The sequence below is a fragment of the Podarcis tiliguerta genome (genome assembly GCF_965153285.1).
Source record: "Podarcis tiliguerta genome assembly, chromosome: 6".
Taxonomy (NCBI): domain Eukaryota; kingdom Metazoa; phylum Chordata; class Lepidosauria; order Squamata; family Lacertidae; genus Podarcis; species Podarcis tiliguerta.
Genome location: NC_139539.1, coordinates 11,046,409 through 11,071,967, shown reverse-complemented (window position 1 = coordinate 11,071,967; position 25,559 = coordinate 11,046,409). Strand labels below are relative to the sequence as shown.

The following is a 25,559-nucleotide window of genomic DNA, read 5'->3' as shown; positions in this document are numbered from 1 at the left end:
CGCTCAGTTGAGTCCTAAGGAAAAGGGGGTTTCTAACTCTCCTCCCTGCCTCCCAGCCTCACTGGTTATCTGGCTGCTCCTTTATTGCAAATGCTAGATATATTTGCCATAGCAGGAGGGCACACCGTGGAACAAGAGCCGGGGCCAATTAAACTTACATCACTTGTGACATTTTATAATCATTAGAGGGTTGAGATATTTCAGCTGGGATGGAGCTGTCTGGAGCAGAAAATGACGGTGGTTACTCACTGCCTCTGCCTGTTGGCTTTGGACAGGCAGTGAAACCTTTAAGGACAGAGGGAATGTCTCAGCTAACAAGGCCATTTTTCTTAGTTGTTTCATTCTGAAGCTCCCGGGCTTTTGAAGGGTGCTTATTTCCCTTCCTCGCTCGTAGCGGCACTGAGGTGTGGAGACGGAAAACTGTTTGCCTTCCGATCAAATGCAGGCTGTACATTCCAGCTATGTGGAGTGGGAAAGACCCAGCTTAGGATTTTCTGGTCCAAGAGCAGAAGAACAATTGGGTGGTGGTGCTATTGCTTGGACGGCTTTCCTTCCGCTTGCAAGCTTCAGTGCTAGAAGGCCTGCGTGTCTCTTTCGTTGTTTGTGGCTGATTTTCCAAGCCATGTTGCACAGGTCCGATTCAAGTGGCATAGTCGAAACAGCAAAAAAAGGGCCAGAGTTTAATTCCCCATGAGTTCAGTGATTCTTGCTGGCCCTTCTAGTCCAGCATCCTGTTCTCACAATGCCCATTAGAACCCTGAGTGCAACAGTGCTCTCCCCTCCGGTAAGGAAAAGGTAAAGAGACCCCTGACCATTAGGTTCAGTCATGGCCGACTCTGGGGTTGCGGCGCTCATCTCGCTTTATTGGCTGAGGGAGCCGGCGTACAGCTTCTGGGTATTGTGGTCAGCATGACTAAGCCGCTTCTGGCGAACCAGAGCAGCGCATGGAAACGCTGTTTACCTTCCTGCCAGAGTGGTACCTATTTATCTACTTGCACTTTGAGGTGCTTTCAAACTACTAGGTTGGCAGGAGGAGGGACCGAGCAATGGGAACTCACCCCATCATGGGGATTCGAACCGCTGACCTTCTGATCGGCAAGTCCTAGGCTCTGTGGATTAACCGACAGCACCCCCCGCGCCCCTTCTCTCCCCTCCGGTAGCTTCCAGCAATTGTAGGGGGAGAAGACAGGTGTTGTGGCTAATAGCCATGGGTACCCCTATCCTCCATGAATTGCCTAATTTTGTTCGAAAGCTATCCAGGTTGTTGGCCATCAAGATGAAGAAGTATTTCCTTTTGTGTGTCCTGAGTCTTCCAACGTTCAGCTTCATTGAATATCCACAAGTTCTAATAAACTGAATTTAGAATTGGAAAAATGAGCAACTGAGAGGAACCAAAATAGAGCGATTCATCCACTCCTTCCCAGCCCTTACAACAGTTCCAATAAATTGGCAGCTTCCCAGAACTCTCTTGTGTGTGTGTCTTGCAAGTTCCAGTCATGGGGGTCTCTCACACATAACATGCACCTTAGGCCTGACTAAATGTCCGAGTGCTCTTTCGAAATGAAGAGCCAGGAGTCTGAAAACCGAGAATGCCCAAACACTACTCAAGCCTTATTTTCAAGCCATATTCAGGACATGTCATTGGAAGAGACTGCCATGTATTTATTCTCGGCTCTCTGCAGATACTCCAAGCTGTCAGATCCTGCAAACTGGCTGAACATTAATGCCACAAATGGTCAGATCACCACTGCTGCCATCCTTGATCGCGAGTCGGCCTACATTAAGAACAACGTCTACGAGGCTACGTTCCTGGCAGCTGACAACGGTAGGCCCAAGTCCTGCATCATCCATGCTTCAATAATACTGTAATGTGATGCATAAATGGGAATGTTGCCCTGACAGAGTTGTCAGGGTAAGTTAGATATATATTTTTCCCCAGGTTTTCAAGCAAAAAAAGCACACACACAAAAAGTAGAAAGGGAGAGGAAGGAAGACCTCATGAAGCTGGGACGGGAGATTGCCAGAATAAATTAAATGCGTGAAATTGTCCCAGACTATGATGAAGAAACAAATGGGAGGTGAATGGGAAGGAAGATGTAGACTTTCACCATACGTGAGTGTGTAAAACCAGTAGAAAGATAGGGCAGGAGAAATAGGTAATCTGCTGTATGTTTCTTCTCCTTATTATGCTCCAAGCTGAGGACAGAAGAGAAGATGCTCCTTCAGGAAATCAGAAACAATTCAAGGATGAAAGGGAAGGGATTTTATAATCCTATCACCAGGGTTGGGTGTCCATCAATATGTGGATGATACCCAGCTCTACCTCTCTTTCAAATCAGAACCAGTGAAGGCGGTGAAGGTCCTGTGTGAGTGTCTGGAGGCGGTTGGAGGATGGATGGTGGCTAACAGATTGAGGCTGAATCCTGACAAGACAGAAATACAGTGGTACCTCGGGTTACATACGCTTCAGGTTACATAAGCTTCAGGTTACAGACCCCACTAACCCAGAAATAGTACCTCGGGTTAAGAACTTTGCTTCAGGATGAGAACAGAAATTGTGCAGCAGCAGCAGGAGGCCCCATTAGCTAAAGTGGTGCTTCAGATTAAGAACAGTTTCAGGTTAAGAATGGACCTCCAGAACGAATTAAGGACTTAACCCAAGGTACCACTGTACAGTTTTGGGGGGACAGGAAGCAGGCGTGTATGGAGGACTCCTTGGTCCTGAATGGGGTAACTGTGCCCCTGAAGAACCAGGTGCGCAGCCCGGGAGTTATTTTGGACTCACAGCTGTCCATGGAGGTGCAGGTCATTTCTGTGTCCAGGGCAGCTGTTTACCAGTTCCATCTGGTACACAGGCTGAGACCCTATCTGCCCACGGACTGTCTCGCCAGAGTGGTGCATACTCTAGTTATCTCTCGCTTGGATTACTGCAATGCACTCTATGTGGGGCTACCTTTGAAGGTGACCTGGAAACTACAACTAATCCAGAATGCGGCAGCTAGACTGGTGACTGGGAGTGGCTGCCGTGACCGGTCTTGAAAGAGCTACGTTGGTTCCCAGTACGTTTCTGAGCACAATTTGAAGTGCTGATGCTCACCTTTAAAGCCCTAAATCGCCTCGGTCCAGTATACCTGAAGCAGCATCTCCACCCCCATTGTTCTGCCAGGACACTGAGGTCCAGCTCCGAGGGCCTTCTGGCAGTTCCCTCACCTCGAGAAGCCAAGTTACAGGGAACCAGGCAGAGGGCCTTCTCGGTAGTGGCACCTGCCCTGTGGAACAGCCTCCCACCAGATGTCAAAGAGAAGAACAACTACCAGACTTTTAGAAGACATCTGAAGGCAGCCCTATATTTTAATACTTTGTTGGAAGCCACCCAGAGTGGCTGGGGAAACGCAGCCAGATGGGCGGGGTATAAATAATAAATTATTATTATTATTATTATTATTATTATTATTATTATTATTATTATTATTATACAGATCAGAGGCATCGGACAAGACCTTTGGAGGTAACCAACATTATCTCGCAGCACCCCTGCCACATCCCACATAAAGTTGGGTGTTGTTTTTCTCCCCCAGGGTCAAGAAACCACTGGTGGTGTATGTAAGCCCTGTTTAGGCATTTGATCTCATGTATCCTCCAGCAAAGAGGGCAGAGATGTTCCGATTAACCCCTGCCTGCTCCTGGCCACCCAGGCCTGCAGCTCTCCATTTGCTGGGTCCTGAACATCTCCGCAGCTGAGAGCCTCCTGATCTTGCCTAGGCTCGCAATCAAGGTTCTGAATTGTGTGGGGAGCCTACAATGGTGCAGCGGGCTCGTTGCAGCCATTGACCCTGCAGGATGCACAGGGCTGCAGAGCCATGCAGAGGAATGCAATTGAAGAGGTGGGACTTAAAGAACAGTCCTGGTCTCCCCTTACCTGAGATGGAGAATGCATAGGCTTAATGCCTAAGCAGGGCTTTACGGACAATCAGATCCACCTCGGAAAACGACCAACTGCCTTGTGTTGGAAGAAAGCTTGTGTTCCTCACACTGTGGCAGCGGAGTGAGGGGCAGAATTTATTGATATTTATGCATAGCAATATAATATATATTGGTGCCAAACGTATTGTTCTGCTTTCCTTTGGACCACATCAGTGAGGCTGAAATATACTCGGAGTCGAGAGTGGATTTCATGCTCTTTATTCAGCTCATAGTGGTGAGGAGGAATCAATGTTCCCCCAAAATATCTGCTTTATATACATTATTTACACAATGGGCCCACGTGATTGGCTAATTCCGGGATTCTCCTGTAGGCCAATCAGGTTGTGGATTCACTTCCACCTGGAGCTGGATTGGGTGGCTCCTGCAGACCAATCATACTGCTGCATTGTTCTAGGACCAATCAGACTGCTTCATCCTGAATCCTATTGTTCTAGGACCAATCAGACTGCTGCATTTTGTATCCTATTCAACTCAGTACATAACAGAGGTCAAGAAGGGGGTCTTGTTGTCTGGGCAGCCCAGGACCTCCATACCCGCTGCCCTGGCTTGTGCCCCAGAGAGGTCACTTCAGCACTGCTCATGCAGCAAAAGCAATGTGTGAAGCAGCAGTTAGGAGTTACTCTGCAGCCACAATAGGCTCTGTGATTCTCCAGGGTTTGACTTCACCCCCAAAGGCACACTCCATTGTTTCCTGAGACAGGCAGATGCCAACCAACCAATACATACTGACTTTCAATATTTATTTTTATTTAATAATACTTCAATACAGTTTATTTTTTAAAAATAATGTTTTTGGTTTTGTGTTGTTGTTTGTTAAAGGAAGGAGTTGTTTGTTTAGTTTGGAGTTGGTTGTTTTGGGGAGGGAATGCCGCCTATTCTTGGAAATGATGTCTGTTTTATTTGTTTGGAGTGGGGTGTTGGTGTTTTACCTGTTGTTTTAGGGGATAGGTTCTGAAGTTTGCCTGCTTCTGTGAAATTGGTTTTTCGTGGTGCCCATCTAAGTTTTCTTGGTCCCTGACCATTGAGGTCCCCGACTCATAAACCTCTGTGTATTTTGCCCTGTGATCTCGCTTAAAACTAGCACTTTCGAGGCTGCTGCAGACTTCTGTTCTGTCATCAGCATCTAGGACTTAGATGACAAAAAGGTAAAAAAAGATGAAGTTTTTGAGGGGGCAGCGAAAAGCAGGCTGAAAAAGAGAGAGAGATGCCTTTTAACAGTAAATAAAACGAGTTTTAAAAGACTGTTTTGGTAACTGAGCTCGAGTCAAAAACAAATGTTCTATTTTAAACTCAGGTGTGTGCTTGATGTCTGTTTTCACTGTTTCACCTCTAAATGTACATCACATTTGGACAGTTTTCTTTTTTTAGAGGCACAACTCAGAGGTTTGTGAGTTGTAAAATAAATAGATGAGATTTAAGCCCCCGCCAGCCATAACCTGAGCACTGTGTAAGACGAAGAGTCACTTGAGCATTCCTACATAATGATAACTAACTCAGCGGTTGCAGGTAGTCGTGGAAAAACCCCTGGGCTTCGCTTTACTGTTCAGCAACCTCAGTGCCTGATCAAGGCACCGAGCCTAGAAGGAGTTCTGTCCAGGGCCACCAGGCTGAATGAAAAGTTTCTTCAGTACCAGACCTTGAGGTTGGCAGAGTTAACGTAACAATAATCAGAAAGGGATTGGAAGGGCTTCGTTGGGGATTCTGAGACTCTTCAGTCAGCAAAAACAAACAAGGAGAGTAAGACGCAAAGCTTTATAAAAATAGCCAGGAAGAATCAGTGGAAGGTTTCTTTTCGTTCCCTTTTTTTTAAAAAAAGAGTAGGGTTGCTTTATTTATTTCTTCTTCTTTTCAAAGCATTTAAAAAAAAAAACCAGCCAAGAACATGAGCTTTAAAAAAAACTACTCAGGCAAGGCTTTTGGAGGAAATAGTCAGGGTAGAAGCCTGGAACAAAACTGTCTGCAGTTCACTGGGGATGGTAGATGGGAGAAAAGAAGAATATTGAACAATTTAAAAGTGGTGTGTTCCCCCCTCTAACTAGAGAGAAGTTACTGAAGCATTCAGATCTGGGGAGTTGAGGAATATTTCTCTCTCTCTCTCTCTCTCTCTCTCTGTGTGTGTGTGTGTGTTTTGCAAAGGATTATACAGGACAGTGATGGCTTTTAACCTTTATAAAAGTCAAACTCCAAGCCGAGAGCCTGATCTGGCAGCTTTGGCACAGCTGACCCTTCGTTAGAGGCTTAGCCATTGATCTTGCAGGACCCCTGTGGGGAGGGAGACCAGTGTTAGAACCGCTGGTGTCTGCTCTTGAAGGATGCTTTTTGAACCTTGAATATTTACATGCCTGGGAGATGGTTGATGCCTTCAGCTACTCTCATCACTCCAGCGGTGTGAAGGGGGAAAGCTTGCACCTTTGTTATATGTGGCTATAAATCCTTCACTGCGATACTACCTGGGACTCGAAGAACTGCCCTTGTTGGGTCAGATCAAGGTCTGCCTAGCCCAGCATTCTGTTGCCAATAGCAACAGATGCCTCTGGAAGCTTCAAAGCAGGAGATGAAGGCCTCCAATTCATCTGTGGGCCTAATTAAAGGCGCTTGCTTTAGCCTAGAAAGCCTTACATGGCTTGGGATCTTGGTAGCCTGAAATTACACCTCTTCTTCTATGTGTCTACCTGGGCCTTATAAGCATCCAAGAAGGGGCCCCTGTTCTGCTGAGGTATGGAGGGTGGGAACTAGATATAGGGCCTTTTCGGTCATAGCCCCCAACTTGTGGAATGTTGCCCCCATAGATGCTCACTTAGCACCTCCTTAAATGTGTGTTTAAGGGACGCGGGTGGCACTGTGGGTTAAACCACAGAGCCTAGGACTTGCCGATCAGAAGGTCGGCGGTTCGAATCCCCGTGATGGGGTGAGCTCCCGTTGCTCAGTCCCTGCTCCTGCCAACCTAGCAGTTCAAAAGCACGTCAAAGTGAAAGTAGATAAAGAGGTATCACTCTGGCGGGAAGGTAAACGGCATTTCCGTGCACTGCTCTGGTTCGCCAGAAGCGGCTTAGTCATGCTGGCCACATGACCCGGAAGCTGTACGCCGGCTCCCTCAGCCAATAAAGCAAGATGAGTGCCGCAACCCCAGACTCAGTCACAACTGGACCTAATGGTCAGGAGTCCCTTTACCTTTACTTAAATCTGTTTTTGTTGCCCAGTGAAGACCTTTTTTTCCCCTCCCAGGACTTATCACCCTTTTAACATCTTTTATTGACTTAATGTTTTCAACATTAGTTATTTTCACTTCCTATTAATATGATTGTGGTTATTTTTTTACTTGTTGCTTGTACTACTTTTAGCTCCAGTTCATCTTGGGTTGCTGTGGTTTGGTTTGGTTTATTTGCTATTACATTTCGATCCCAGCTTTCCTCCAACGAGCTCAAAGTGACATACATGGTTCTTCCTCCCTAACTGCATTGTATCAGCACAATGACCCTTTGAAATACTGTATTTACTCGAATCTAATGCTCACCTTCTTTGGCCAAATGACTTTGCAAAAATTAAGGTGTACATTAGATTCAATGGCACATTTACACTCATCAGCAAATACTTTTTAGGTTTCAAGGTTCTGAAAATTGAGGTCCACATTAGATTCCATGACGCATTAGACTCAAGTAAATATGATACATTAGACTGAGAGGCAGTGACTAACCCAAGATTCAGTGAGTTTCATTGTAACTTCCAGAAGGATATCATGGTTAATAGTATCAAAAGCTGCAGAGAGATCAAGGAGAAAGAGCAGGGTCTCATTACCACTTTCTCCCAAAAAATATCATTAAATGGGCAACCAAGGCAGTTTCAGTACCATGGCCAGGTCTGAAACCGAACTAGAATGGGCACAGGTACAGTCGTACCTCAGCTCCTGAACGCCTTGGGAGTCAAACGTTCTGGCTCCCGAACGATCGAAAACCAGAAGTGAGTGTTCCAGTTTTCAAATGTTCTTTTGGAAGCCAAACGTCCAACAGGGCTTCCATGGCTTCCGGTTGGCTGTAGGAGCTTCCTGCAGCCAATCGGAAGCCACACTTTGGTTTCTGAACATTTCAGAAGTCAAACGGACTTCTGGAATGGATTCTGTTCGACTTCCGAGGTATGACTGTAATCTCTAAGTATTTCTGCCATAAAATAACTTCTTCGTGACCTTTAGGGATGGAAAATTCCATAAGGATGCTGGGAACTGTAGCTGTGCGAGGGGTTTCCTAACAACTCTCAGCAAACTACAGTTCCCCGGGCCTCTTCAGAGGAAGCCATGTCTGTTATAGTGGTATAGATGTGACCTAAGTTGTGGGAAGAAACGTTTTCTTGTGTCTGTTCTGAACCAAATCCAGAACCATTTCTCAATACACCTTCTCCACACCATTCATAAAGTATCATGTTGTCTCTCCTGTATGTATTTGTACTATACTTTTTTTTAAAGTCTGAAATGCTTTAGCCTTTGCTCTCAGTGGCTTTGTCCCAATGCCTTGGTAACCGTAGTTGACTTTTCCTGTACTTTCTAAACAGGGGGCTATGGTGAGAGCAGGTCCCTCTTTCTGCCTGGCGACTTCTATGCCAACCTTAACAATCACTCACGGAAATGATCCTTCCTTCATTTAGGTATCCCCCCGGCCAGCGGCACTGGCACACTCCAGATCTATCTAATTGACATCAACGATAATGCTCCTGAGCTCCAGCCAAAGGAGGCACAGATCTGTGAAAAGCCAAACCTGAATGTCATCAACATCACAGCCGCCGATGCTGACATCGATCCAAACATCGGGCCCTTTGTCTTTGAGCTGCCAAGTGTGCCATCTGCCATCAGGAAGAACTGGACCATTACGCGGCTAAATGGTAAACCAGGCAGGCAACACCCAGCGGCATTTGCAGCTTGGCACACGACGCAAGCAAGGGAGGGGATCAGCCTTCACCCTTTCAAATTTCCTTTAGTCCTTTCCCTTTGATTTATTTTATTTTTTAAACCCCACATTCTGGCTGACATTATAGGCAAGGTAGTTAATAAGAAATTGCATGGATTGGGCCTTGAGCAGACCTCTTAAGCGCTTTCATTGGCACTCGGCTTCCCCGCCCTCTAGGTTTTAATGCAGTTCATAATTACGCACCGTTATCAGGATTGAACTGGGAATAAATCATCAGTAATAGCCCAGGGGGGGAAGCTATTATCAGTCTTCCTTATGTTCCATTTTTATTGTCACAAGCCACAATCAGGATCAATGATCATTCCTCCGGCTGTAATTGCATAAAAGTCACCCTCCTTTTCTCCTTTAACAAGGAAGTAGCTTTTGAGGACGGGAAAGTAGGAAGACGGCTCGTTCATTGTCATAGGAAGAGGGAAGTGGAGAGGCTATTGAAATCAGCGAGCTGTAACTGACCTCATTGCTTGGCTTATCATAAACCTCACTCAGTGGCAGCTGGGGATAGGGAAATCTGTCAGTATGGGCTCCCTAAGTTTCTCACGTTTACAAACTTCAGTTCAGTTCCTCGCATTTCCATAACAATTTCAAAGACATCCGGATTTCAAAGGATGACTGTGTTTTGGTTCTCATAGCGTGTTGTAGAATGTAGTTTTGCCTTTAAATACAAACCAAATTGAATTTATCCCCCTAGCCTACTTGTGGGCTTCCTTAGGCATCTGGTTGAACAGAGAGCTAGACCAGAGCCAGCAAAGATCTACTTATGTTCTTAACATAGGTCATGGGGGCGGGGAGAGGAACTTTTCATTGTGGACATGTTCTTACGATTCCTTGTGGTCCCTTCCAACCCCATGATTATATGACTCCCTCAGTGCTGCAGCTGACTCCTTTTTGCTCCCCGCAGGTGACTACGCCCAACTCAGTTTACGAATAATGTACTTGGAAGCTGGTGTCTATGATGTTCCGGTCATTGTGACAGATTCTGGAAACCCTCCTCTGTTCAACACGTCTGTCATTAAGGTCAAGGTGTGCCCTTGTGATGAAAACGGAGACTGCACCACCGTAGGAGCCGTTGCCGCAGCTGGGCTGGGAACAGGAGCTATCATCGCTATCCTGATATGCATCATCATTTTACTAAGTAAGTTCAAAAGCACCTGCACACAAGCTCTTAAAAAGGTAAAGGAAAAGGACCCCTGATGGTTAAGTTCAGTCAAAGGCGATTATGGAGTTGCAGCACTCATCTCGCTTTACAGGCCAAGGGAGGAGTTTGTCCACAGGCAGCTTTCTGGCTCATGTGGCCAGCATGACTAAACCACTTCTGGCACAACAGAACACCGTGACAGAAACCAGAGCGCATGGAAACAATGTTTACCTTCCCGCCTTAGTGGTACCTATTTATCTACTTGCACTGGCATGCTTTCAGACAGCTAGGTTGTCAGGAGCTGGGACAGAGCAACATGAGCTCACCCCGTCGTAGGGATTCGAACCACCAACCTTCCAATTGGCAAATCCAAGAGGCTCAGTGGTTTAGACTACAGTGCCACCTGCATACCTTTACCTTTTTTACTGCATTCAAACTCTTACCCCCCTCCAATGGTATTCAAGGGAAACTTAGTGGGCAAAGCATTAAAGCACACCCTCCTTCTTGCTGCTTTTATGCTACAGATCCCCTCCTCCTTGCTTTGTGTTAGTTTAGAGACCCAGGTTTGCCATGAGAGTCCTGAATAGAGGCTTCTGACTGAGCCAGTTAGGTATCAGCTGAGGTAAAGGTAAAGGTAAAGAGACCCCTGACCACTAGGTCCAATTGTGGCCGACTCTGGGGTTGCAGCGCTCATCTCACTTTATTGGCTGAGGGAGCCGGCATACAGCTTCCGGATCATGTGGCAGCATGACTAAGCAACTTCTGGTGAACCAGACCAGTGAACGGAAACGCCGTTTACCTTCCTGCCGGAGCGGTACCTATTTATCTACTTGCACTTTGATGTGCTTTCAAACTGCTAGGTTGGCAGGAGCTGGGACAGAGCAACGGGAGCTCAACCCATCGCGGGGATTCGATGCACTGACCTTCCGATCAGCAAGCCCAAGAGGCTCAGTGGTTTAGACCACAGCGCCACCCACGTCCCTGTTTACACACAAAGACACTACAGAGCCCACCGTTTTCATAAAATACTTTCTCAGTCATAAAAACAGTCACATTGGAGCCACAACCTAATTCAACACTCAGGCACTATCTTCTTGGTCATTCAGCGCAGTTGCTGCTCCCAGCTATCTCAAGATTACAGCAGATCAGCAGTTTTGGGCTAGCTCTTCAGAAATGCAAAGCCCCACCCCTTTCTATTTATTATTATAAATGTATTTAGTTAATATATTTATGTAGCAGTTAATACGAAATCAGTCTCTAAGCTGTTTACAGTGGTTGTAGGTGCCTACTCGAGGTTGCTAAGAGATGACAGAGGTGTGGCCAAGAGACTCTGGCTTTCTCCTGATCTTCATCCCTTGCAAAGATGCTGTGGGCACTTAAGAGCTGCAGTTTTCAAACAGGTAGCACATGACTATTCTAACTATTCAGGAGTTCATTGCCATGACTAATCACTACAAATAGGAAATGCTGAGTGTCCGGGTGGCAGTAGGAAGCCTAATTGGTTAGCATTCGCAATTTGAAAGCAAGATTTCCATTTCATTTCACTTTTTCATTTCATTTTTAATTTGTATATTACTATGCACAAGGCGGTTTACAATCTGAAAAAACAAAACCAAATAGACAGCAAAGATCACACATGTAATAAAAACAATTTGATCCAATACGAAAAAGTCGCAATAACTTGAAAATAAACAACTCATATCAAATTCAGAAATATTCAATAATCCATTAGAATATAAGAGTAAATGGTAAAATTAAATATCAGCAAACAATAATTAAACAGTTTACACTTGTAAATTGCAATGAAGAATTATTAAACTATAATCAATAACGGCAAGTCACAATGCGTAAAATACCACAAAACATACAAAACCATGTTAACAGGTCAAACTGAGCAACAAGGACACACAACATATAAAATTATTTTAAAGAAATATTCCTGAACTCCTCTTCTCTCTCCCCAACTGCTTTTGCTGTTCTCAGAGTCAAGGTTCCCATGGACTGGAGAATAGGGAGAGGCAGGTGAGAAAAGCCATTGCTGTTCTCTGGCAGACCCTAAGGCCAGTGGCGTAGCGTAGGTTGTGGGGCAAAGCAAGTAATTTGTGCCCCCTAACCCGGGGCAAGGCAAGTAATTTGCTCACCCCCCCCCCCCCGCTGCACTGTCCCTCCCCCAGATAGTCCCTCGCTCTCTCTCCGCACCGCACGCCTGGCACCCTCCCCTCCACAGTGGGCGGTGACCCGGCGGCTCGGATCGGATTCGCACAGCCAGCACTGCAGTGAGAGAGAGTGAGTGAGCCAGGTAGGGGCAGAGAGCTGCGAGTGCAAGCGCGCGCCCCCAGATGTTGCGCCCGGTGTGGCCGGCCCCCCCTGCACCCCCCACGCTACACCACTGCCTAAGGCAGGTATGTCCAAAGTCCATTTCGCAGGCTTAATCCAGCCCGCCGGTCGATTTAATCTGGCCCCAGTGGCAGTATATGTCCTGGGGTAAAATCCCACAGAAGCTTCAACAACTTTGGTCGTCCCTCACACATGTTCACTTCATCAAACCTGGCCCTCTTTTTAAAAAGTTTGGGCACCCCTGCCCTAAGGTATCTGTTTAAGGCTGCAACTGCACATTATGTGTGGAATGTGGAAACCTACAGAAACAGAAGCACCAGAAGCCCATGTCAAGTCTTTCTCAATGGTGAGTGGCCCCAATCTCTCGCCGTGGTCCTTAGAGATGCTTACCTGTATTGTGATGTCATCGTGTTATGCATTTCCTCACTCCCACCAGCAGCAACCAATTAGAGGAAGAGTGGCTGGAGAACTCTGCCATCACGATATAAGTAAGCACCACGACATGTTAGGAAGCATTTTAGGAGCATCTCATAGACCTCTGAAGATGCCGTCCCATCCCAGGAATGGCAAAAAATGCTCAGGCATTAAAAAAAAAAAGACCTACGTGGAACAGACAACAGCCTTCAGATTTACACATGCAAAATAAGCACTTTGATTTCCTGCACAATTTTTAATATACACATGCTAATTTTATAGTGACGTGATGATAATGAGCAGTAAATACACATCTGCTTTTTAAGAATGTTGAATGTAATAAAGCTTCTTAAAGCCTTTTTTCCCCCTTTGTGTTTTGCACAGCGAAAAAAAATTTGCATGGGAAGGAACAGGAGCAATAAAGCACAAGATGTCTTTTTACTCCCCCCCCCCCCCCCGCATACTCTACATATAAATCATAGTCTAAAGTATGATTTAAACACTTGAGAAAATTCTGTTGACTGAAATTAACTACAGCTGAAAGACATTTGATTTAGGAGAACCCTTTTTCCATTTTCAAATCCATTACCCTGTTCTAAATTACAGATTTTATTGCAAACACATATTTTTTTACATTCATTGTCATTCTAATTGACTTTTTAATGTTCGCCAGCCACCCTAGGCTTATATCAGTGGTGAAAAATGGAATTGGGGGGTAGGAAGATCTTTCCTACTTACATTTTTATTTTCAGAATTTAGGAAGGGCGCGGGATTTAGCCCTGATAAAGAGCTATCACACAGCACTGCCATAACTCAGGTCTGGCGGTAACCTCGCCCCCAGCCATCCCACCCCCACTTCCAAGCTGCTTTAGTGCTGCTCCTCGGGCGGGGAGGGTTGGATAGAAATTAATAAATATACAAATAATGCAGCTGAATAGATAAGCCTCCTACCACCAACATATTGCGGCTACTTTCTGTTCCCGAGGCAGCTGCCTCACCTTGCCTAGTAAGAGGGCCGGCCCTGAAGCCTCAACAGGTCCCCTGTCAGTTCTGTCCAAGGCATTTAAATTATCCGCCAGCAAAATGCCTCATCAGCCGCCAAGTGCTTGGCATCTTAAGCTGTGACTCTTAAGACACTGGAGAGAAAAGCAATGCAATAGAAGGAAAACTGTGACTGAGGAAGACAATGGGCTTCAAGAAAGCTCTGCGCAGAGCGAAAACAGGCCTAGCAGCAGTAATAGAGCTTTGTGTATTTGTGCGAGCGGATAAAAAAGGCTGAGCTGGATCTGCTATTGACACTTTTGAAAGCCTCTTTTTCAAGAAAGCTGTAAAGCTGTTAATGGGACAGTTTTTCTATAAGTGTGACCAAAAAAGAAGATATATCTTTTTTTTTCGGGGGGGGGGGATGGGGGGAACCAGCCATTATAATATTGTTTTCTCATATCAGGCAGTTTGCTTATTGTGCGAGACAAAGTGGGGTGGGTAGGCAAGACTTCAATAGTTGGCATAAATAACAGAGCTTTTTTTTAAGGGAGGAGGAAATCTCTCTCTTTTGTTACATTTGTGTTTTATTCCTCCCCCCCCCCCCAAAAAAAAAGCCCTGGAGGGAAAGTGGTAAAGAAATGCGAAGCACTCTGAAAACAATTTTGTTTTGCTAGAAAAGAAGGGAGGGCGGCCAATTGACATATGGAGGCTGTAATTAGCTGTCCGGTTCTCTTGTCCTCACTTCAGTGAATTTTTGTTGGGTAGAAATTGCAGAAAGCCCTTGGAAAAGAGAAAAGGGAGTGGGGGAATGTGGGGGGGGGGGAGGAAACATCAACAACAAGCATGAGGCTTTCCCTGCCAAACACCTTCCTCCAAATGGATTCTTTGTATATGAATCTGCTGGTGTGTGCACATCCAAAGACATTCTCTCTGTGTTCCATCTTGCATTTGGTGACATGCTGATGAAAGGAAATACTGAAGCTGGGAGACCATTTTTTTTAATTAAAAAAAAAAAGACAAAACAAAACTGAAACGGAATTAGAAGCAGGTTGCACTTTTTCTGCTGTGTAGCGATGCCACTGAAATCTGTACTTTGCGGCTCAGAAATATGCCCTTGCCATTTCAGTTGCTCCTGGGGAAACTGTGTTACTTGTGCCTGGCATTTTGTGTAACTGGAAGTGGGGACACACTTCCTTCCCTCCTTCCTTCTTCCTTCCTTCCTGGTTGCTGCTACCCCAGAAGGAGCATGATGTGCCCCCTACCAGAGATAATACCACTCCTCTGACACCCCACACACGGGTGGCGCTGTGGGTAAAACCTCAGCGCCTAGGACTTGCCAATCGCATGGTCGGCTGTTCGAATCCCCGCGGCGGGGTGTGCTCCCGTCGTGCGGTCCCAGCGCCTGCCAACCTAGCAGTTCGAAAGCACCCCCCGGTGCAAGTAGATAAATAGGGACCGCTTACCAGCGGGAAGGTAAACAGCGTTCCGTGTGCTGTGCTGGCTCGCCAGATGCAGCTTGTCACGCTGGCCACGTGACCCGGAAGTGTCTGCGGACAGCGCTGGCTCTAGGCCTATAGAGTGAGATGAGCGCACAACCCTAGAGTCTGGCAAGACTGGCCCGTACGGGCAGGGGTACCTTTACCTTTACCTCAGGTTACATACGCTTCAGGTTACATACGCTTCAGGTTACCCAGAAATAGTGCTTCAGGTTAAGAACTTTGCTTCAGGATGAGAACAGAAATCGTGCAGTGGTGGCGCGGCGGCAGCAGGATGCCCCATTGGCTAAAGTGGTGCTTCAGGTTAAGAACAGTTTTAGGTTAAGTACGGACCTCCGGAACGAAGTAAGTGCTTAACCCGAGGTACCACTGTACAATAATAATTTCCAGCAGCCTTAGCAAACTACTTGTTCCCAGGATTCTTGGGGAGTGTGCCATATGCTTTTAATGTATGTCATTTACACAGCCTAATTCCAATTCATTCAGAAACAAGCCGAACCATTTCCTGATTAGCAGGGCTGGGTGAGTGCGAAGGAGCTTGGCTTCTTCCCAGGCCAAGCCAGTCTGAGCCTGGGGGAGATTTCTCATTACGCTTCCGCCGTCTCTGCATTTGCAGGGTTTGGGAACAATATTAAGCAAACATCCCTACGGGGATCAGCTACTAGGGGTGGATGGATTCTGTTGTAGAAGTGGGCAGAGCAAAGTAACTCTTACCTTTGTATGGTTGGTTACATTTCAGCCATGCAAAAGTCAGAGCTTTCTATACCCACACATACCTCTCCATCTTCCTTCAAGGCAAAAGCACTCAAGAATGGTGTGGCCTGGGAAGAGCCCAGAAGGTCAAATAGAGAGGCCTAGAAGGCCGTTTTCAGAGCAGAGGCTCCCCACCCTCCTTCATAGCTGTCAAGTGTCCCTTATTTGAAGGGACAGTCCCTTATTCCAGCGCCATGTCCCGCTGCTGTCCCTTATTGATAGATGTCCCTTAAATGTCCCTTGAATGATGTCCCTTAAATTTCAAAGGAAGCAGCTCCTCTCCCTCCCTCCCTGCCTGCCAGGGAGGAGGGAGGCTCCAACTGTGTTGCTTGGCTGTGTTGCTCACCCAATAAGAAGTCTAAGAACGACTGGGGGGGTGGAGCTAGCATGCCTTGTGTGTGGCTAGTTAATGCAAGCTGAGGGGGTTTTTGAATGCTGGACACCATTTTGTTGCACGTGCTGCTGCAAACTGCAGTGCAAAGCCAGACCGGGGAGCCATCTTAAGTTGAGGCTGCATAGGCCTTGTGGTGCATGTGATTCAGATTCTATTCAGTTGAACCTCTGGTTACAAAGTTGGTTGGACAGTGTTCTTGAAGCTACCAGCATGAGTTTGACCAGACTGCAGGAGGACAGGAAGGCTGGAGTGCCTGGAACAGGTGAGGCTGCAGGCCCCTTATTTTGGCTGCTGGTCCCTTATTTTCAAATCTGTAAGTTGACAGCTATGCCATCCTTACAGCAGTGGCTGCTCCCCATTGGGACTGATAGGATGGGAGGCAAGGAGACCAATAGTAGGTAGAGCCAGAGTCCATTGAAGGCAGAGACTACTAATTCTAGTTTGGTCCCCATCCTTCCGACTGCTGTGTCCTATTAAGGTGGCACTGAAACTAAGAGGAGGAAACTGGCAAGCGGCAGAACCCCCTGGACTGGGGGTCTGTAGCAAGGCAAGTGAGGGCTGGTTGAGGTTCAAGGGTTCAAGTGCTCCATCCACTGTTACAGACCAGTCTCCATAGCTGCCTTATAGGGTTGAGCACACAAAGACCCAATGTGCTTCATGGCGGTGGAGGGATTTAAACCTGGACATTCCCCAATTCTCCAACCTTGACACTGCGTTGGCTCTGCATGCTAATTGTGGCCATTTTCCTAGGTGCGTAGGAAATGGGTAGGACAACTTCTGATGGCGAAAGCAGCAATCAACTCTTTTAATTGCACTAAGCTCCTCTTCAAGTAAAGAGAAGAGAGGAAAGTTTATCTAGGCTGGCCCAAACCAGATCTGCAGTTCCTCGATTTGCTTTCTCTCCTTCAGCAAAACCCACCAGCACTTTTCAGTAAAGAGTTCAAAGACGCTCAGATCTGCTTTCCAAGTAGAGCAGCTGAAAGAGTATCACAGTGCATTTGTTAATGTGATTTTGGAAATATAGAAAGCCCATAAAGAGAAGGAGAATAAGTCCAAATTTGATTATGCGAGCTAATGTTTTATCCAGCCTCTGTTGCATTCCTTCTGAGAGAATCGCACATCATTAAAATGAAATTAGCCCAGCTGCAACAACTTGCAAATTCAAAAGGATTTATTCTTTCCAGAGAGTAGGGCTGAGGGGGTGGGGAGGGGAAGCAGCCTATAGAATTAGCTGGCCTCATGGCTGGTTTTAACATGTTGGTTTGGATGCATTTGCTTTGGATGCATTTGAGAACGGAAACAATTCTTTTCCAAAATGGCCACTTTTCTTTTGGGTGAAATGCTTTGCTTGTGGCTGCCTTGGTCCCAGGGAGAGAGACACTGTGGTCCCATCTGTCATGGGTGCTTTAGCTGAGATTCCTGCAATGCAAAGGGTTGGACTTAGATGGCATGATGTTCTGTCCTGGACCCGTTGTTGTCCAACGTCTTTATAAATGACTTGGATGAAGGAATTTGAGGGGATGCTCATCAAATTTGCCGATGACACCAAACTAGGGGGGTAGCTAATGCCGCAGAAAACAAAATCAGAATTCAAAATGAATTTAACAGATTGGAGAACTGGGTGCAAGCTAACAAAACGAATGTCAGCAGGGACAAATGTAATGTTCTGCACTTAGGCAGGAAGAAGTGGAGAAATATAGGACTTTGTTCAGCCTTACAGGGATACTCTTTCAAGCACAATGTACATGAGGAAGGATCGTATCAAATGTGTATAAATTAATCAAATATAATTGATCAGGAAAAGCTCATTAATCAAGCTGACTAATAAGGGTGCTTATCAACCTACGGAAAGCAATAGAACGCCATTTTCCCCTCAACATTGTTGCTTAGTCAGGCCAGCAACAGCTTAATATTTACATTTCTTTCATTTTCGAAGTGTACATCACATTCCGTGCCGCAAAGCAACATGCCACACTGGTAACAACACCGTAATAGGAATGCCACAGTGGAAATTCCCAAAGCAATCAAAGCGGCAAGCAACAACTATTAATTTAAAATGAAATCCAGCATATCTGTCGTACAGCTAGATTTTAAACACCGTCCCAGGAATCATGGTGGAGTTAAATTGCCCTGGAATGCCTCCGTAAGCAAATGATATCCCTTTACAGATTGAAGTCAACAAAATGGACAGCTGGGTTTTCTTTGGAAGAACATCCCAAGGTGTTTCCATGCCCTCTAGGAAAGTGGCAGGTGGCATGCCCTCCAGGTGTGGTTGGACAATGGATCCCATCCTCCCTCACCATGAACCATGCTGACTGGGGCTGGTGGGAATTGGAGTCTGGCAACATCTGGACGGCACCATGTTGGCGGCCCCTGCTCTAGAGTCTAGCAAGGAGAACATTAGGTATTGGGTGCTTTGGGTATTGCTAAGCACTGGCACGGGGACCATGAGCCCCAAACTACAAGAAGATTCCACCTAAACATTAGGAAGAACTTCCTGACAGTAAGAGCTGTTCGACAGTGAAATTTGCTGCCAAGGAGTGTGGTGGAGTCTCCTTCTTTGGAGGTCTTTAAGCAGAGGCTTGACAACCATATGTCAGGAGTGCTCCGATGGTGTTTCCTGCTTGGCAGGGGGTTGGACACGATGGCCCTTGTGGTCTCTTCCAACTCTATGATTCTATGAAACCTGTTTCTCAGTGTCCCCAAGACATATTTACCTGTCTCTTTTTAAAGCATTTATAAATTGCTTAATGTTTTAAACATCTCCAAGTTCTGTTCGACATTTTCTTTAATGGCATTAAAACAAAAATACAACACAAAGCCCGTCATGCAAGAGAGTATAAAATCATATTACTAAACAAACGAAAAACAGGGTCTGATCTTACGGGTCAGGGAAAGCCTTTGCAAACAGATATATCTGTAGCAACTGATGGTTGTTCTTTCACGTGAGGCACAGGGAGAGGCATTCCACAGTACAAGGAAAGAGCAGGAAAAGCCCCTTGTGATATTCTGTAGGGTGTGGTGCCATGAGCATAATTTCCCCAGATAATTCAAGTGATCTTGCAGGCAGGTGGTCTTTCACGTAGGCACCCAGCCAAATGGATGGGATATACCGTATTTTTCGCCCTATTGGACGCACCGGCCCATAGGACGCACCCAGTTTTCAGGGGGGGAAATCAAGGAAAAAAATATGATTTCCCCCCCGCAGCTCTGGGAGCAGAGGACAGGCTGCACGCAGCCTGTGCGCTACTCCAAGACCTTCTCCCTGCTTTTGCGGGAGGTGGCGGAATTCCCCCACCTCCCCCAAAAGCCCACAGGAGCCCTGCGCGACTCCTACGGGCTTTTCGACCAGGAGGGAAAAGGGACTGAAATGGCCAGTCAGTCCCTTCTCCCTCCTCGGGAAAAGCCCCCAAGAGCGGAGCGCTCTTCAAAGGGTTCGTGGCTCCTGCTGGCTTTTCTACGAGGTGGGGGAATTCCCCCACCTCCTAGAAAAGGCAGCAGAAGCCAGGGAGCCTCTTTAAAGAGTGTGCGGCTTTTGCCTCCTTTTGCAGGAGGTGGGGGAATTCCCCCATCTCCTGCAAAAGCCCACAGGAGGGAGAAGGGACGGACTCAGCCAGTCAGTCCCTTCTCCCTCCTCGGGGAAAAGCCCCCAAGAGCGGCAAGCTCTTCAAAGGGTTCGTGGCTCCTGCTGGCTTTTCTACGAGGTGGGGGAATTCCCCCACCTCCTAGAAAAGGCAGCAGAAGCCAGGGAGCCTCTTTAAAGAGTGTGCGGCTTTTGCCTCCTTTTGCGGGAGGTGGGGGAATTCCCCCATCTCCCGCAAAAGCCCACAGGAGGGAGAAGGGACGGACTCAGCCAGTCAGTCCCTTCTCCCTCCTAGGGGAAAAGCCCCCAAGAGCGGCACGCTCTTCAAAGGGTTCGTGGCTCCTGCTGGCTTTTCTACGAGGTGGGGGAATTCCCCCACCTCCTAGAAAAGCCAGCAGAAGCCGTGGAGCCCCTTTAAAGAGCCCGCGGCTTTTGACTGCTTTTGCGGGAGGTGGGGGAATTCCCCCATCTCCCGCAAAAGCCCACACGAGGGTTGGAGAGTAGGGGGAAGGCGTCACGCACCTTCCCGCTGCCCCCCATCCTCTGGGGCTAGCCATGGGGGAAGCGTTGCTTTCCCCCCCGCCAGCCTCAAAGCCGGGTTGGAGGGTAGCGGGAAGGCATCGCGCGCCTTCCTGCTGCCCCCCATCCTCTGGGGCTGACGATGGGGGAAGCGCTCCTTCCCCCCCCCCCCCGCCAGCCTCCAAGCCGGGTTGGAGGGTAGCGGGAAGGCATCGCGCGCCTTCCTGCTGCCCCCCATCCTCTGGGGCTGACGATGGGGGAAGCGCTCCTTCCCCCCCCCCCCCGCCAGCCTCCAAGCCGGGTTGGGGAGTAGCAGGAAGGCGTCGCGCGCCTTCCCGCTGCCCCCCATCCTCTGGGGCTGATGATGGGGGAAGCGCTGCTTCCCCCCCCGCCAGCCTCAAAGCCAGGTTGGAGGGTAGCAGGAAGGCGTCGCGCGCCTTCCCGCTGCCCCCCATCCTCTGGGGCTGGCGAAGGGGGAAGCGCTGCTTTCCCCCCCGCCAGCCTCAAAGCGGGGTCAGAGAGTAGCGGGAAGGCGTCGCGCGCCCTCCTGCTGCCCCCCATCTTCTGGGGCTGGCAATGGGGGAAGCGCTGCTTTCCCCCCCGCCAGCCTCAAAGCCGGGTCGGAGAGTAGCAGGAAGGCGTCGCGCGCCTTCCCGCTGCCCCCCATCCTCTGGGGCTGGCGATGGAGGAGGCGCTGCTTTCCCCACCGCCAGTCTCAAAGATCAGACTCTCCTGGCTTCAGTGGAAGCAACGCAAAGCCTCTGGAGCGCAGGCTTTGGAGGCTTCGCGTTGCTATCGCTGAAGCCAAGGAGCCTGCATTCGCCCCATAAGACGCACACACATTTCCCTTTCATTTTTGGAGGGGTAAAAGTGCGTCTTATAGGGCGAAAAATACGGTAATAATAATGTTGGTGGTGGTGGTGCAAGTGTTCCCCAAGATAGTTTTCATGCAGCAGCAGAAAATTGGGTTACATGTAATATTTTTGCCCAGGTCTCCAGCTCTTCAGAAGTTTCTCTTTGGCATCCCCATGAACTTGAGCATCTCGTCATTTCTCCATGAACCCCCAACCCACTACCATGTCAGTCTACTTCCTGCCTCTGATGAGTAGGCTGCTGTCAATTGAAATTTTTTTTAAAAAATCACATAATATAGCAGTATCTAAGCTGCAGCATAGGTTAACATGTACAGAGCACCTCATAGCTAACCAGGAAGTCATTATCTCTCATTTCAGGCTGTGCTGTGTGATGCGCTAAAAGCAAGGAACTATACAGTTTGTTCCCATCTTGTTTAGCTGAAATACGCACCTTGATGGTATTCCGTGTTCAGGTGATGGAACTATTTACAGTGACCTCAACCCTTAACTCTGGCTTAATAAACATGGCTCCTAATAGCACAAGAGGGGGGCATTTATTTCCCCAGTCTGTTTTGAGTTTTGCAGCTCCACTCCCAGACAAACCATCACCTCTATAATAATCAATTACAGAGAAAAGGCGAGGGCACTTTTAATGCCCTCCTTGTGGCTGAATTGCTAGCCCATGGGGGACAGTTAATCATCTCACTCAGCTGCATCTCTTCCATTGTGTTTCTGTTTCTCCCTGCAGCCATGGTTTTGCTGTTTGTGGTGTGGATGAAGCGCAGGGAAAAGGAGCGTCACACAAAACAGCTTCTCATCGACCCTGAGGATGATGTCCGGGATAATATTCTGAAGTATGATGAGGAAGGAGGTGGAGAAGAAGACCAGGTGAGGAGCGCATCTTCATGGTCCAGCTTCCTACATGTAGACTCACAGTTTAGACCACTCTGTAACAAATCCATGGCTGCCACATGTTAATTTTAGGGATGGGCAAGCCTGGCAATTTTGGTTTTTCTCAGTTTCTCATTTTTCCGAAGTTTAGTTTTCCGCATTTCTGCATCAGTTCCTGGCTGTTGTTTTTAAGGTCCTCGTGAAAATTCACTGGTCTTTTCCTGTGAATTTCTCCCAATATACACAAATTTGCCTTAATTCCCCCCAATATACACATTTTTGCAAGCAATTTTCCCTAATACATTGGCTTTTTGTATGTTACTTTCACTAATATATGCATTTATGTGCGCACTTGACCTTCATGTGCACATTATTTTGCTGGAGAATTTTGCCACAAGATTCGCAGGAGTGTGAATTTTTAGCAATACCTTTATTTCTGTTCATGGCTTGTTTCAGGGAGTGTGAATTAAGTAAGTCCACATTAAAACTCAAGCTGAACTCACTTTCTGCCCCATCCCTCGACTGGTACTTGAACATCAGCCCAAAGACAGGACTTGGTTGTGCTGCAATTTGTAAACTTCCATATGCTGCTGAGGACACCCTATTTGAAATGCTTGCAAACTGGTTTTTGCTGGATTCTGAGGTTTCAGCACTCCATACTTTACGGAATCCATGCCCAATCCAAAAAGGGTCAAACATGAGTTCAGGGCTGCTCAATGCTCTGTATAACACAACATTCATACTTGACATACAGCCCTCCCCAGAGCCAGTTTTCTGTAACCTGCCATGCCAGTTTGCACTTAATTTGTAATCTGGTTTTATTTTACTTGGGATGCAATCCTATACCGGCTTACCTGGTAGCAAGCTTTACTGAACTTAATGGGGTTGATTGCTAAGTAAAGAGTGTAAGGGATTACAATCTGGGAAATCGGTGTGACTATTCTAAATAAACTGCAGATCAGAACTTGGAAGGCTAACTCAACTAACTAAAGCCTATAAGGTAGCAAAACAGGTACATTGGACTCTGTTCCTCTCCTCAACTCACTCTGAGATCTTTGCTGTCAGGTGTCCAAATATGAGCTGAATAACTGATTATTAAAGGGCAATGCTAGATTGTCTTTAGCTCCCCAATGTGCCTTGGAGCACTGTTCAGCTGCCTCCAGCAAACAATCAATATCACATGAGTCACGTATGTTTAAATAGGTGCAGGCATCAATGCCGAATGCCACATGGTGGAATGGTTCTGCCTCAATTCCAGTTGAACTTGAGCCAGTGAGGTTATTTACAGACCTCTGCAGCATAGAGGCACTTGAAGGGTTTTCAGTGAAAAGCCGCCTGAGCCTCACTCTCTGCTTCTCCATTTGTTACAGGATTATGATTTAAGTCAACTTCAGCAGCCAGAGAGTATGGATCACGTCTTGAACAAGGCAAACGGAGTCAGACGGGTAGACGAGAGACCAGTTGTTGCTGAGCCCCAGTATCCTATAAGACCTGTAATCCCCCATCCTGGGGACATCGGGGACTTTATTAATGAGGTACATTCTTGAAGGCTTCCCAGGACGGCTGCTGGAGGCTCGTATAGCCAGCAAAGGCTACCGATGCAATTAACTTACACAGAGTTCAAAATTAGATGCATGTGTGCATGAAACGGGGCCTGCCAATTTTTGCCGATAGCTTTTTCCTCCCAAAAAATTGTTACTATTTTAGTCGTTAACAGCAAGATCCTAAGCATGTCTGTTCAGATGTAAGTTCCAGTTTATTTATTTGGGATTTACTCCCAGGTAACTGTGCCTAGGGACGTGGGTGGCACTGTGGGTTAAACCACAGAGCCTAGGACTTGCCAATCAGAAGGTTGGCGGTTCAAATCCCTGCAACGGGGTGAGCTCCCATTGCTTGGTCCCTGCTCCTGCCAACCTAGCAGTTCAAAAGCACGTCAAAGTGCAAGTAGATAAATAGGTACCACTCCGGCGGGAAGGCAAACGGCGTTTCCTTGCGCTGCTCTGGTTCACCAGAAGCGGCTTAGTCATGCTGGCCACATGACCCGGAAGCTGTACGCCGGCTCCCTCGGCCAATAAAGCGAGATGAGCGCCGCAACCCCAGAGTTGGCCAGGACTGGACCTAATGGTCAGGGGTCCCTTTACCTTTAACTGTGCCTAGGGTTGCACTGGGGAAATATTTTTGGACCCTCAACCCTTAAAGATACTAGCACATAGTGTAAAATGGGCATTGCTGAGCTAAGCGTACCAGAAGGAATTCAACGTAGTGCTAAACAGATAACTCCCGCCACTCACCTGATGGAATGATCTGCCCTTCCCTTCCCTTGCAGGCTGTTCCAGGGGTTCTCCAGACCTTCCTCACAGCCAATTGGGGGTGCATGAGGGAAAGAGAGCAGGAAAACCATGTTGCACTTGCAGAAATCCTTGTTTGGGCTTGCACTGGTGGGACACTTTTGCTGAATTTTGCCCACCAAGAAAGAGTGCAACAAGAACAAATTTGTGAAAGAAAATACATTTTACCACACTTAAAACAATAGACCAGTAGCATAATCGGTGCTTAAAATGCTTGGGTAAATTAGGGGCAATGCCCAATGCACTCATTCCATAAGTGCAAAAATTTACACTTGGGTAACAGAACATCACACACACACACACACACACACACACACACACATGCCTGCCCCAAATCTGCTTCGGAGGCTAGAACAGATTTCGGGAGCTCACAGAGGGGAGAAGTTGCAAAGTTCTATTGTGCAAGCAGAAATTCTTGCACTAACAGAACAAGTTGTGTAGCACTTCTTTGGATACAACCCAAGGTTTTTAACCTAGCACCAAAACAGTAGTAGGTTTCTATGTGGCAAACAGTTGTTTATTATCATATATTACAAGTACACTCCAATATTCTCCCAAAATTACCGTATTTTTTGCTCTATAAGACTTTTCCCTCCTAAAGTAAGGGGAAATGTATGTGCGTCTTATGGAGCGAGTGCAGGCTGCGCAGCTATCCCAGAAGCCAGAACAGCAAGAGGGATTGCTGCTTTCACTGCGCAGCGATCCCTCTTGCTGTTCTGGCTTCTGAGATTCAGAGTATTTTTTTTCTTGATTTCCTCCTCCAAAAACTAGGTGCGTCTTGTGGTCTGGTGCGTCTTATAGAGCGAAAAATACGGTATCCTCCAACGAGACTTATATATGGGCCTTGATCCGAAGATCTCCAGTGCTAGTTCTGTGCACACCAAGGGAACTTTAGATATGAAACATTCGAAC

At 47.1% G+C, this 25,559-nt stretch overlaps 1 protein-coding gene and 1 long non-coding RNA gene across 9 annotated transcripts in view; one reads left to right on the top strand and one right to left on the bottom strand.

Annotated features, from left to right (window-relative positions):
- Positions 1-25,559, bottom strand: part of LOC310680777 — a 446,371-nt gene that overhangs the window by 384,792 nt on the left and 36,020 nt on the right. The gene's annotated exons all lie outside the window — the stretch shown is intronic.
- The window catches only part of CDH4 (cadherin 4), an 811,352-nt gene that overhangs the window by 777,333 nt on the left and 8,460 nt on the right, over positions 1-25,559 (top strand). For all 8 annotated transcript variants that reach the window (XM_083447288.1, XM_083447293.1, XM_083447292.1 and 5 more), the window contains 5 exons: positions 1,683-1,825; positions 8,620-8,853; positions 9,838-10,071; positions 22,157-22,296; positions 23,670-23,834. In XM_083447288.1, coding sequence (XP_083303414.1) covers positions 1,683-1,825; positions 8,620-8,853; positions 9,838-10,071; positions 22,157-22,296; positions 23,670-23,834 — 916 coding nt within the window. The remainder of the gene's footprint in view (positions 1-1,682; positions 1,826-8,619; positions 8,854-9,837; positions 10,072-22,156; positions 22,297-23,669; positions 23,835-25,559) is intronic.